Here is a 14,420-nt window from a genome sequence, read left to right as displayed (position 1 = left end):
AGTCACCACTCTCACTCAAGATGGCTCCTCTCTTCTTGTGTTTATATTCTTCCCTTCTAGTAACTTCTATCAAAGAAGTCAAAGCAAGATTTCAAAAGTGTGGCCTATCCTGATGGAAATACTTCTCCAAGGGCCCTTACTGCTCTCAGATTAAAGGCCAAAGCCTTAATAGGGAGTTCAAAGCATTCCGGGCTCCAGATGGTCACTTAGGTTGTATGGGGAGAGAAATCAGTCCTTTTAGGCGAGAATTCTTCCCCCATTGAACAGTCACCATACAGAAGGACAGGAGGTCACAGGATCTTTCAGCCTGGAGTAGGGTGAGCAAACAGAGAAAGTCCTCTGTGTGTGTGTGTGTGTGTGTGTGTGTGTGTGTGTGTGTGTGTGTGTATGTGTGTGTGTGTGTGGTGAGCAAACAGAGAAAGTCCTGTGTGTGTGTGTGTGTGTGTGTGTGTGTGTGTGTGTACACACGCGCATGGGCGTGCAATGGAACTTCACAATATGATAGAAGTGTCTAGGGCAGAGACTTGCAAAGGGCTGAGCATCTTAGGGTTCTAGATGTTTGCTTCAGCCATGGCACGCAGGACAGGCATAATTCACATGGGATCCTAGGCAGGCAGATCCTAAGTAGGTAAAACAACGCCACCACTCCACCCCCATTCCCCTTTTAGTTGATTTACACTTAAAACAACTGAGTATGTAAACCTTGAGTTAGCATCTGTAAACATTTCAGTCCAAGGGCCAAGCTGATAAACACAGAGCTGATATGCAAGGGTCTATCTTTGGGATTCCTACATTGCTAATCTAGCCCTTCGGTCTGGTTTTTCTTTCTCACACATCTCTTCTCACCACAACCCATTAGCACAGGTTCTGGAATTCTTCTCACGTTTTCCAATGTTCTCATGGGCATGTCATATGTGCACATTCCTCTGTCCCCATCCTTACTGATAGCTTCCTATGGTTCAGATCGCACTGTATTTCCTTAATGATGCACATCTAAGACCCTCCGTTTAGATGAAACGATCCCATAACTGTGCTACACACTTATCTCAGCTGGAATGACTAAGTTTTCAATGATGCACTGAGTTTCTTCTTTTTTTTCACCGCTGGGATCAAAGTTCCCTGAACTGCAGAGCAGGCACAAAGCACGGGGGATTACACACAGCACATACTCAATAAACACTCACTGCCTACACGTGCAAAGTGCCTGAAGTAAGCCAGATGCTGCTCAAAGGTAGACTCGTTTCTATGTTCCTTGTTACCGTTTCAAGAGTTCGAGAATAATGGTAACCAAGTGTCATTAAAACTCAGATGATTTTCATCCAGATTATTACAATTTAGAAAATTTTATCCAAGACTTACCACTATGAATTCCTTTATTTACATATTTTCGAAACCAGAGATTTAAACATTTTTGTTCTTGTTTGGCTGGTTGTTTTCTGTTTTTCTTGTTGCTCTTGTTTGTTTTTTGTTTTTTTTGTTTGTTTGTTTTTTAGGACAGGGTGTCATCATGTAGACCAGGGTAACCTAGAACTCCAGCTCCCCCAGCCTCAACCTCCTTAGTGCTGAGATTACAGGCCTACCACACTAGAATTGGCAATGCTTTTCAAATGGTGCTATAGAAAACACTGGCAACTGGATAATGCTAGATAACTGGTATGCTACTTAAAGTTTCATTATATACAGTGAAAAGACAGGACAGCCATCATAAAGCCTTCCTCTAGCAACTGATGGAAGCAGATGCAGAGCTCCACAACCAAGCACCAGGCTGAAGTTCAGGAGTCCAGTCAAAAAGAGGGAAGAGGGACTCTATGAGCAAGGGACATTAAGATCATAACGGGGAAACCTACAGAAACAACTGAACCAAGCTGGTGGGAACTCATGAACTTTAGCCTGACAGTTGTGGAGCCTGCATGGGACTGGACTAGGCCCTCTGCATAAGCAAGACAGTTGTGTAGCTTGGTCTGCTCAAGGGGCCCCTGGCAGTGGGATCAGGATCTAGCCCTGATGCATGAGCTGCCTTTTTGGAGCCCATTAAGGTACAGTGAGACACCTTGTACAGCCTTTATGCAGAGGGGAGGGGCTTGGACCTACCTCGACTGAATGTAGCAGGCTTTGCTGACTCCCCATGAGAAGCCTTACCTTATCAAAAAAGGGGATGGGTGGGGTGGGGGGCGTTTGGGGGAAGCAGGAGGAGGGATGAGAGAGGGATCTGTGGCTGGTATGCAAAATGAATAAAAAATTTCTTCAAAAAAAGATATGACAGCAGATTTGGCAGATGAAGTAAGGTAACATCAAGATTTTGAAAGTATTAAAACAGTTGTTTTTAATGGCTAGATAGCTAGAACTCTTCAGAGATATGTAAATTATGGAGGAATTGTATACTTTTTTATGTTTAAATAAGACAGAAACTGGGGTTAAACCATTGATCAACAATTATTTTACTACAAGTTTTACAAAATAGGTCACATAATAGGAAAGTATAATTTTGTATTTTATGAATGTCCAGAAGTTTAAATACTGCCTTTTTTTCCTTATAGAAATGAACAGAATCTTTTTAAGCACAATATTTTAAGGACAGAATGCTGTGTACTTCGAGTCAATCCTGATAGTGGCCTACATTTCTAGTCACAAACTATTAAGAGACAATTCAATTAAAAGAAATGGGTCTTATGTAGAAAAAAAAAAAAAGAAGTGTGTCAGTCCTTAAACAATGAGAGATTATTCTTTTGGTAAGTCAGCTGAGCTACCTTTGTTTACAAGGAACACTTTCAATTGATTCTTAGATCAAAAATCTAATAAAAGGACTGCCTAAGAACCTGGACTTCAGATGGCTTTGATACCTGGAAATAGAGCAATTATTTTAGAAATCTAGTGACTTGCCAAACCATAGAAAGAAAAAAAAATTGAAATTCAGCTAATTCATTCATGACTCACTTTATTCATCCAGAGGACTTTGAGGTAGCCGTCCATTGGCAAAGTAGAGGACAAAGGTCAGAAACCTTTGCATAGGGCAGAGAAGTGGAACTTAAAGTTTATTCAAATCTAAGATGTTGAAGATAGCTATGAAGGAGTAAGAATGACCAACACTGTTTTTCCACTTGCGCTACTGTGACATCTACATGTGAATGGAAAAGAAAATGAGCTAAAAATCACTGAAACAAAGCCAAGCCTATTATGTGTGTTGCATATATATATACATAGATATAGATATAGATATAGATATAGATATAGATATAGATATAGATATAGATATAGATATGAAGAATACACATCCATATATATGAGGCCAGAATATAGACTGAAAACACAACACTCCACAGAATATGAAAAAAGTCCCATTTTTCACAGTAGATCTTGACATAAGTATTTGAGAAATTCTCATCAAAGACATGAAGATAGTTTAATTCTTTCTTTCTTTTCTTCTATTTATTTAGCTATTTATTTATTTATTTATTTATTTATTTATTTATTTATTTATTGAGACAAGGTTCCCCTGTGTAGCCTTGAATATCCTAGACCCACTCTGTAGACCAGGCTGGATTCAACTCAGAGATCTGCCTGCCTATGCCTCCCAAGTTCTGGGATTAAAGGCATGCACCACCACCACCCAACATTTAATGCTTTCTTAATGTCCAAATGTACCCCAACTCTAAACATATCTGAGAGAGAAAGTAGGATAAAACACATATTAAAAACAGCTGGTTTTAAATTTTGTCCTATTCTGTGAAAGTAGAATTTTGCTCTAGCTTCTATTCTTTGGGTAATGATCTAGTATAAGCTCTGTTGGACTAACCCAATATCCCAGGCTTTTGACTAAGCTAATATTCTAGTATACCCAGTACTCTGAAAGAAACCAATGCATATGTTTTATATCACCAGATAGGTACAATAAATGCACTGGAAAAATGATTTGGGAAATGGTAGATGCTGCAACCCAATATAAATTCAGCATTCACAACTTGTGGAATACATAAATGGATGTGTTGGCCCACAACACACATCATACACACAAGAGGGGCAGAGAATAGGTCATGCATGTGTGAATTCAACAAATGCTGAGGGCTTCATTTTATAGGGCAATGGGCCAAGCTAGAAGTTTGTGGACTCTCAAGCCAGTACTCCTGGGTTTGAGTTTCCTTCTAAGACTTGTCAGCTGAGTCACCCTTGGGCAGGTTACTTAAGTCTTCACTGTTGTCTTTTTATTTATAAAATCTATTCTAACTTATTGGAAAAACTGAGTAAAGTAATATTTTCTTTTGAAGTATTTTTGTATTTATTTTTTTTTCTGAACCCTCGTCTATGTGTGGACATGGGTGCCATGGCCCACATTTGGAAGTCAGAGGACAACCTGAAAGAGTTCGCTTCTCTTTCCACTGGGTGCGTTCCACCAGTCAAACTCAGGGTGTTAGGTTTGGCAGCAACCACTTTAACTAGCTGGGCCATCTGGCCCGCTTAAGTATTGTGTATAAATAGGTGATGGGCACATAATTTCTATATATGAAGTGTTAAACAAAGTTACATTAGATAAATAAAGGAAAGAGGAATCATGTTAAGCTAAGAAGTTACTGTGAAGAATGAAATATTATAAAGATCTCAACAAAGCTAAATACAAGAAATTCTAAAACAACGTTCTCCGAATTCTCACTTATATGGGCGATATGTTTCACTCTGTGTGTGTGTGTGTATGTGTGTGTGTGTAAGGGGGGTCTTGGTGTGGGTGTGAGTGTGTGGGTGTGAGTGCATAAATGGGTATGAGTCTATGAGTGTGTGAGAGTGTGTGTGAGAGACTGTGAGCAAGAGTGTATATGTCAGAGTGTGAGTGTATATGAATGTGTGTGTTGCTAGAGCCATAGTGCCCTGTGAACAGCATGCAAGCACTCCACAGCTAAAAAGAACCCAGCCTAAGCAAGTGCTGTTACCTGCTATGGGACTGTTTGAGATGCTTAGCACCAGCAAGAAATGGGGATGATGAGCCTTGAGGGAAGAGTGAACCTTTGATCAGAAGGTCCCTTACCAAGCTCCTGAGGCTCTGAGCTTAGGATCTTCCCAGCACAGGGAACAAGAGAAAACAAGCAAGGCCATTGTGAAGGCTTTTGGCTAGATTTCTGGAAACACTCCTTGTACCACAGGAATTCCCAAGTATTAGAATGGATGGCTAAGAGGGGCTCCGGAGTCGGCTCCCTTGGAGATCTTCCAAGGAGGAGAGTCTATCTAATTTGCCAACATGGGTTTAAAATCAAGGCTGAGTGAAGATTGATGGTGCCAACTCCCCCTCCGAAGGCACTTCCTAAGAGCTGAAGTTTATATATTACCTACAGTCCCCTCTGATAATCTGAAGAACACCTCTCTACCCCGGGAAGAGAAAGGGGCAACATTGTTTTACAACTGTGAGCTTAGAGTAAAACTTTAAAAAGGTTGAGATTAAATATAATATCCTTCTTCCTTCTCAGCTATTCCACTAAGCAAGCTACTCCCAAACATGGCTCAACTGGAACCTGGAGCCGGAACAGCGGTTCTTTTAAATGCAGGTTTCCTGACAGACATGCCACTTCTCAAGCAAACCACCGGACGTGTAAGCAAGGCAAGGGATGAAAAAGAGTTTAAAGAAAGGAGAGCCCCCACACTAACTCTTAGCAATACTAGATAATGGGGGGTAAATATTACCAAGAGCTAGGGAGGACAGGAAGGGCACATTTATTCATATTGTGATTATCCCAAAAGCAATAGTAAATGCAATTTACTTTAGCACTGTGTAAAGTTTACTTTGAAAACAAAAATACGCTCCCCCAAATAGAAACTCTTCAGTTATCTTACAATTAATTATTTTCCTGTCAAATGTGCCTTTGAACCCACGGGCACATGGACCTTGGTCCTGCCAACCAGCATTGGATGGCACTGGGCTTTAAGGTAAAGAGTCCTCAGCTTACACTCATTCTTGGCCCAAGTGAGTGCAGGGAGGTGGATGTATTTTCGGAAATCGGAGCTATCAGTAGTCTGTGATTTTTAAGGCAGTAGGGAAGACAAAAGATACACAACAGCGGAAACCCTCTGCAGCTCCACTACTTCTGAAGCATGTGCACAGCCGCTGGGAATGTTCTCCAGCAAAGTAACTGGTGACTACAGAAATTATTTACAATGTGCTTCTGCACTCTGATAAGTCAGGCCCCCCGGAAGGTGCTGAGGGTCAGTGCTAGTCACCTGGGAGTCTCATTACATACTAAAGAATACCGATGCAATTTAAAAATACTTAGCTGTTTTCTTCTTGGAGATATCTTATCTGAAATCACGTTGGGAAATATGTGTGTTTAAAAGACACAGTTTTAAAATGGCCAGATTAGAGGAGAAAACGAGTTCCTAGAAGGGATCCCTACTCCAAGCCTTTTAAAAGTTGAATTTCCTGAGATTTGGGGAGTTAAAAAGGTGAAGCTGATCCTTATCAATTAATTAAAAAGAATGAAATAACAGTAGACAAAGGGAATGGAGGGTTAAGAAACTTAAGGAGCCGCAGGCGCAGTCCCTTTCTAGTCATTGATTAACAAATTAGGGAGTGCTGGCGTGGGGTGGGCCAAATCCCGGAGACTAAAGAGTAGTCTTATAATTCACTACAGCTTCTGCAGCCTTCTTGACCCAGGGAACAGAACGCCTGACTGTGAATTGAAAAAAAGCTCCTTCTACATAAAGCGCCGCGCTGTTTGTAATGTATGATCATGTTTCCCCCCCCTTTTGGCAATTCCCAAATTGATAGAAATGTGTTAATGGTGATGTAAGTAAAGACCCTCATTCCGAGAGTTTGGAGATCGACCTAATAAAGCAGCAATTCCACAGCGTATTAAAACTAAGATGTTTTAAGATATTTGCAAGTGGTTCCCATCACTCCACCAGTTCTTTGGCAAGACGCGGTCTGGTGGCGATCCAGCGATCTGAGGTCACTTAGGACTCCAGCTACCCGGTTTGAGCAGCCCGCGCCCTCACATCATCTCCAGTCTTCCCTGGGCCTCTTTCCGCTCAGTTCCCACTCAGCTAAAGGATTATCTGTCCCCTACACGGTTCATTCACCGAGCCCCAAAGAAGCTCGGGTTCGGTTGGAGCTAAGAGCCGGAAAACACACACCCAGGCTTCAGCACTAGTTGGTGGAGCCCGAAGGGCCGCACACTCCGGCTGAGGGTGGGGGCTCCGGAGCTCGGGAGGAAGGAACGCCTGGGATCGGGCGAGCCGCCGCGGACCGCGAAGTGCAGACCCCGGAGGAGACGAACGCCCCCATCGGGTCACCCGCTTAAGTTAGCTCCGCGTGCGCCCACGGGCCGGAGCGCGAGACCGCGCCAGGTGGCCCGGTTGTCTCCTCAGCCCGAGTGACCAACCGCAGTCGGGGAAGCACTGGGGCACCCTAACGGGAAAGCCCGCCCCAAATCTGGAGCAGACAAGACTGCGAAGCACCCCCTCCCCATCTCCCCCGCCGCTACATCCTCGGGGCTCCAATGTTCAGATCCTGGGGACCGCGGCAACGTGTCCCCTTAGTGGCCGGTCCCCAGCCCAGGAGCCGGGCGCTCGGTCCCCGGGAAGGACCTGGAGAACGGAGAGATGGAGTAGAGGAACCTCCGCGTCTCTCCACCGCCCCCGCCGGCGCGAAGGCGGGAGTGGAGAAGGCGCCACTCAGACGGTGGCGCTGAGAGAACTGTGGCCGCAGTTCTCCCAAGTTTGCCCGGCGAGGGGGATGCGATGGGCGCCCCGCTCAGCTCTCTGCCTTCTCTAGCAGTCTCCTCTCGACCGTCCCCAGCTCTACCGGCCGGGGCCGACTCTAGGCCAGCCACCGAGGTGGCCGGGCGCGGGAGCAGACGCAGAGAGCGAGGGAGGGGACGAGGGTGCTCCCGCGTGTGTGCACACAATGAGGCGGCCGGCACGCACACCTTCCTCCCGCCGGGGAAGCGGGACAAGCCTCAGCCGCCAGGATGCAGGGACGCGGGGTCCCTGGGAGCCACCCGCAGAAAGTGAGCACCAAGTGAGCAACAGGGGGGAGGGAGAGGGAGCCCCGCCGCCTCTCCGGGCTGCAGCGGGGCCCGGGCCCGCGCCCGCCCGCGCTTACCTGCGATCTCCTGGTAGGGGATGTCCGCTAGGCTGAATCCCTTGGCACCGTAAGCCTGGCGGACCTCGCTACAGCTCCGAGCCTTCACGTCCGCCGCGGCCGGGAGGGACAGCAGCAGCCCGGAGAGAGGAAGAATCACAGCCCGGATCCAAGAAGGCATGGTGCAACGTGCAAGTCCACCTCGGCAGCCCCCAGCTCCCTGTGCGCTCGCTCTTCACCTTGCCCCTGGAGCCGAAAGCCCGCCAGAGGCTGCGGCGCGCTCCTTAGCCGCTGCCCAGCGTCACCCCCTTCCGCCAGCCGAGGGGACGAGCCGCGCAGCTCTCTGGACTGCGCGCAGCAAACTTTTATAAGCCAGATGGAGGATGGCAAGCCAACCAGGGCTGGCTTGGGAATGCAGCCGGCTCGGCTAGCCGCTCGGGTAGAAAACGGTGCGAGAAAGGCGAGAGAGGAGGAGAAGGCAAAGAAATGTCTTTTTTTTTTTTTTTTTCTTTTTTAAATACCACAGTGGGGGCGTTCAGAGCAGCGGTCCGAGTTCCGAGCCGCTGAGTCGTGGAGCGCTGCGAGCTCGCCTGGCCAGTGTGTGCGACGAAGGTGGGACCGCGCGCCGGCTTCCCCCCGGAGGGAGATGGACAGGCCGGCGCGAGTGTGTGCGCGCGTGTTTGTGGGTGTGAGCGCTGGGCTCTCGGGGAGGTGTGTGCGTGGAGGTATGTGATGGAGATGTACGGGATCCAGGGGAAACCTCAGCTTCACACAGACTGGGGGAGCCTGTGCGAGTCTTCTTGAAATAGGAAGAGAGAAAATCCTGGAGACTGACACTGGAGAAAGGAGGGAGGGAGAGAGAGAAACGTGCTACCCAGTGCACCGCCGAAATTCAGAGGCAGAGTCAGCCGCAAAACCTGGAATGGATCGCGAACCATTAGCTAGGAGGGAAAAGATTGGAAACGCAAGGTCCCTATTTTCTCAATCACTTCACAGTCTCCATACCCATTCGAAATGCTACCTTTCCTGACATAAATAAACCACAATAAAATGAAAAAAGTGTGTGAGGCGAGCAACTGTGATCGCGCTGTGTTTTTCTGGAGATAGAGAACATCGCATTTCCAATTGTTGCTCTTCCCACAGTGTAACTAACACAAAGCCAGGGAAGAAATAAACACAGAACAGAAATCTGGGAGCTCAGCAGAGCCACCTCTCTCGGTGGCTAGCTGCTTTCCGCTTTTCTCGGTGTTTTTATTTTCTAAAAACAAATAGTGAATGCACATATTAGAGAGCCATAGATCCATAGATCTTCACTCCCCTAAATCTCTCTCTCTCTCTCTCTCTCTCTCTCTCTCTCTCTCTCTCTCTCTCTCTCTCTCTCACACACACACACACACACACACACACAGAGAGAGAGAGAGAGAGAGAGAGAGAGAGAGAGAGAGAGAGAGAGAGAGAGAGAGAGAGAGAGAGAGAGGCTTAACCTACAAAACACTTGGTTCCTAAATCGCAAGGCTTGGGTTCTCAGTGTGTGGAGGTACAATAACGGCAGAAGGTAAGGTGCGAAGCAAAACACTGGGGAGGACATGGTGTCTTAACCTTCTCTCATCAGATATTCTCAACACACTGACCTTATCCTTTGCTTCCAAGTTTTCAGAATTCTCAAACGGAGAACCTAGTCATTTTCTCCTTCCAGTTCTGTGAAATGGGATGAAAGTGGAGATTCGGTTTAACTAATTTCCGTGGCCTTCCTTATGCTAATGAGCATAGAGATCCTGAAAACGACCAATTAGAAAAGAAGAAGAAATGCTGTTCATTAGCGTGGACACTGTTTTGACAATTCTTGAGAAATCCCTTCAAGGTGAGGCCTAGTTTCATTGAACTTGACTGTAAACCTGCAGGAGGATGTTCTCCTGGTGGTTGGTGACCAGACTCCTGAAGTCTAAATCCTTCTGTCTGCCTCTGTCAGGGGCACCTTCATCATCATCATCATCATTCAGTGTATCTTCCTCTCCAGTAAGTCCTCCTTAACCCATCATCAGGAAGACTTGGAGGAGGACCTGGGCTTGCTTTAGAATTTAAACTGAAGCTGTACCTACAGTGTGGTAGAGTGCCAGCTTCACAGGAGGACTTGTGTTCTATCCCCTGAGGACTTGTGTTCTATCCCCTGAGGACTTGTGTTCTATCCCCTAGAACTCATACACACGCCAGTACTGGTGAGACAAAGACAGGAGGAGTCAGCTTCCTTAAGGAGCTTTAAGTCTATGGTAGTCCCTGTCTCAGAGAGGTGGAAAGGGGGCTGGAGAGATGGCTCAGCAGTTAAGGGCACATGCTGTTCTTGCAGAGGACCTGAGTTTGGTCCTCAGCTCGAAAATCATGAGGCCCACAAACATCTGTAATTCCACTTCCAGGAATATCTGACCCCTCTGGCCTCTTGGGGCTCCTTCACTTACATGTGCACCCACACACAAACACAAATTTAAAATGACAAAAATAAGTCTTTTCTTTCAAGGAGGTAGACAGCAATTCTGAGGAGACACCAGAGGTTGTCTTCAGGATTCCACCTACATGTGTGTACTGGCAAACACATATGCATGAAAAAGACAGTTGAGATGGTTTGTGATTATTTAAAGATTGGCTCATCATTTTACACTGAATGAGCAATCAGTACACCTGTATAGCAGCAGGCTGCTGTAGCCATTGTAGACTTGTTGGAAGGCTAATGCATGGGAAATTACTTCTTCCCTCAAGCATAAATAGGTGAGCTTAAATTTACTGGGAAGGGTCAAACAGTTTGGCATTGGTTTGTGAACTTTAGTCATGCCTAAGAATTAGGGAATTTGCCTAGTCCCACCCTGGCTGGTTTTCAGAACCCATGGAGCTGTAATATAAATGGAACGTTACAGACTTCAGGTTTTAGAGAAAACAGTTTGGTCTTCAACAACCATAGGTGCAGGCAAAATGGGCGGCCTCTGTCAGTCACCCTGAGAAATGTGTTTGCAGGCCCTTTATTCACCCCAAGGAAAGAATCTCATTGGCCTAAGTCACTGTTGGCCATCCTTTTTCCTGTTCAGTTAAACAGTGTAGAGTTGGAGTGGAGGAATCATTTCTGACCAAAATGATTTAATATGAAATTTCTAGGAACTATTTTCCTGATTAAAAAGCAAGAGGAACATGAGAGCTGACTAGGTGAGAGAGCTTACTAGTCTTCCAGGAGATCCAAGTTTAGTTTTCAGCACTCAAATCAGGTGGATCACTAGATCACAACTACCTGTAAGTCTAGCTCCATGGAATCCAATGCCTTCTCCTAGCATTTGTGGGCCTACACACACACACACACACACACACACACACACACACACACACACACACACTCACGCACACAAAACAATGAAATAAGATTTGCTGGATAATTTTATGTCAATTTGACACAAGCTAGAGTCATCTGAGAGGAAGGCACTTCAATTGAGAAAATGTCTCTGTAAGCTTGGTCTGTAGGCAAGCCTGCAGGGCCTTTTATTAATTAGTGATAGAAGCAGGAGGGCCCAGCTCATAGCAGGTAGGGCCATCCCTGGAATAGTGGTCCTGTGTTCTATAAGAAAGCAGGCTGAGCAAGCCATGAAGAGCAAGCCAGTAAACAGCACCCCTCCATGGCCTCTGCATCAGCTCTTGTCTTCAGGGTCCTGCCCTGTTTGAGTTCCTGCCCCAAATGCTTTCAATGACGAACTGTTATATATGAGTGAACTGACTTCCTTCAATAATGAACAGTGATGGGAAAGTATAAGCCAAATTAACCCTCTCCTTCCAAGTTGATTTTGGCAGAAATATTCAAGGTTCCTGCTTTCCTATTTGAATCACCACTCCAGATCCAGACCTTTCCTTACATAGTCAACAAGCATCCTGCTGTTTATGTGTACTACCATTTTGGTTTTCTGCTTTTTCAAATGAAAGCAGTATAAACACAGACACTATTCTAAAGTCTGAACAAGAGAAACCTAGGAAGAGACAAATATAAGAAAACAAATTGGAGGTAGCACTGTGGAATCCACATCGGGAGATTTTCCAGCATGGAACAAATTGCAGTGTACATCGAAGACAGTGGCACAGGAGTATGACAAAGAGGTCTCCAGGTAATCCCAGAGAAGCATTGGTGTCATCCCTCGGTGTGTGCCAGGCCACACGAATCATGTGTAAAGCGGGTAGAAAGAAGATGGAAACATCAGGCACAAAGGCCGAGTGCTTTGACCATGTAGACGGGATTTCTGTCAGTATTCAGGTGGGTTTTCCACAAGAAGCTTCTAGGCTTTAGAGAAGCTGACACCCGATATCAAAGGAACTGAAATGCAATCTTATTTCCCTTTGTAGATTCATTTAAATTTTTCCTTCTCTTTTCTGCACTACCCATGTTTTCTACAGGAAATTCAATTTTTAATAAGAAAAAAAAGTATGGTTTTGAAATGAATGTCATACTTTTAACATGAGTGTATTTGATATAATTTCCAGAGCAAAATAAAAATTCTTACCATTATCTCACAAATGTAAAACAGTTATTAACATTTTTCTGTATAAAATAAAAACTCTAACCTATGACATTTTTCTTGTAGCTTTTAAGACTTGATGAAATTGTATTATAATCTCAAAAATTTTAAAAATACATTTTTAAAAACTGGGTTGAATCAAGAGAAAAATAAAAAGCCACAATTATAAACTTTAAAATTGTTTTTCTCAGTTGTATTATCTCATGAATGAGAAACTGGTTGAATTTTAGCTTTTATTTTTGTGTGTTTTAGATCAAAGTGGACAAATAAGTTCAAATGCTTATAAAAAGCAAGGGAATGAACTGTGAGTGTGTCTGTTCCACATCGTAGAAATCAAAATTGCTGAGCTAACCTGCCTCTTGGAAAGCAGATTTTGCAATGAAAACACCATGAGAAGCTTAGCAGCGGCTCTGCATTGCCCACATAATGGAAGGTTGCTGGGTTACAGAGAAAGAAAAGGTAAACATGGGGGGATAATAAGCAGAAAGAGTGAAAACTACATTTCATTTGATGATATACCAAACACCAACAGTTCTAACAGTCTGGTGGACAGTTCTGGAGTGTTAAGTATGTATCTAATGCTGGTAGACACCAGTGGAAATTATATCTTTGGTGTAGCCTAGAACCTATGGGTTTTTTGGATTCAATGGGAGGGTCTAGACACCAAGGACAATGGATTCTTCTTGTCCTGCCATGTTCCTTTAAGACTCTGAAGCCAGATTTAGTTAGCTTCAGAGAAGAGAATCATGGGATCTTCTTGATCCAGTTTTGCCTAATAGTCACGAAAGGGTTTAGCCAAGAAGACTGAAAGAGCTGTAATTATTTAACATGTACCGGAAACAAAGACAATGAGAGAATTTCATATATTCATAAGCACCACTCATATTTACTCGAAATATTACTGTCAATCATCTAGAAGGTATAAGCAGGGAATATGTTCAGGTATCACAAAGATTTAAAACACTTGTTCTAATTTTCCATCTTTATTAATGATCCAAGTATCTGCCCTCATCAATTCTTAAGTAATTTTTATGCTTAGGATATGTCTCAGGCTACTAAATACATTTAAATATTAAACAAAATATTTATGCTTAAAAATGCTGTTAACACCACTATATGCCTTGAAACAATCTTGGCCAACGCGATACTTCCTTGAGTGTCTTTTATACCATCATTTTTTTTTTCATGAGTAAGGAAAGATTTCCTTTGTATTTGATGGCTCACAATATTAATAGACTCCTTCAAGACTATTATTATTTAAAGGTCATCATGTGTTTTGGAAGCATCTCCAAATCAGCTATGTAAATGTAAGATTGACACAGATGAAAATCTCTCAGCAGATGTGTCAACTTTCATCTCTGTAGCTCATTCTAAATTCAGATATGGGTGCTGTGAGAGACAGTTTTGGGGCTAAGCAGTGATTCTGACACACCTAGGTGATTGGAACCATGCATCTTGGCAGTCATGACTCAGTCCTTCTGCTTTTGTGAGAGATTGATGAAGCTTTGCACAGTTCTCAGATCATCTGGTGCCAGGAACAATGTCGTTCCTTAAAAGCAATTGCTGAACATGTTATAGACTCCCATCAGTTGAATACATTTCCTCCTTATAAAAATTATTTAACAGATATTAAAGGGCCTAGGTTAATAGCCTGTCATTAATTATTTCAACACAAAATAAGCATGGGGACAGACTTAGTTTTTTTGGAAAAACAACAAAGGATGATTCATAGACAAAATATTACTATTATTAATTTTTTTAATATACAGGTGTACAATCCTTTACTTATTTTCTATGGAAATTTGGAAAGGTTGTGTTGAATT

General features: G+C 44.0%; 1 protein-coding gene and 1 long non-coding RNA gene across 2 annotated transcripts in view; one reads left to right on the top strand and one right to left on the bottom strand.

Moving 5' to 3' along the window:
* Positions 1–8,240, bottom strand: part of Gpc6 (glypican 6) — a 1,071,780-nt gene extending 1,063,540 nt beyond the window's left edge. Inside the window, exon 1 of the mRNA XM_006994688.3 lies at positions 8,081–8,240. Coding sequence (XP_006994750.1) covers positions 8,081–8,240 — 160 coding nt within the window. The remainder of the gene's footprint in view (positions 1–8,080) is intronic.
* Positions 4,291–12,532, top strand: LOC121832428 (uncharacterized). Its single transcript, XR_006076104.2, has 3 exons — positions 4,291–7,996; positions 8,098–9,920; positions 12,090–12,532. It is a non-coding gene; the product is annotated as an uncharacterized LOC121832428 (long non-coding RNA).
* The last annotated feature ends 1,888 nt before the right edge of the window (positions 12,533–14,420 follow it).

This window comes from Peromyscus maniculatus, chromosome 9 (assembly GCF_049852395.1).
Source record: "Peromyscus maniculatus bairdii isolate BWxNUB_F1_BW_parent chromosome 9, HU_Pman_BW_mat_3.1, whole genome shotgun sequence".
In the NCBI taxonomy this organism is placed as follows: Eukaryota; Metazoa; Chordata; class Mammalia; order Rodentia; family Cricetidae; genus Peromyscus; species Peromyscus maniculatus.
The sequence above is the reverse complement of the archived record's forward strand: the minus strand, read 5'-3'. Positions and strand labels throughout refer to the sequence as shown.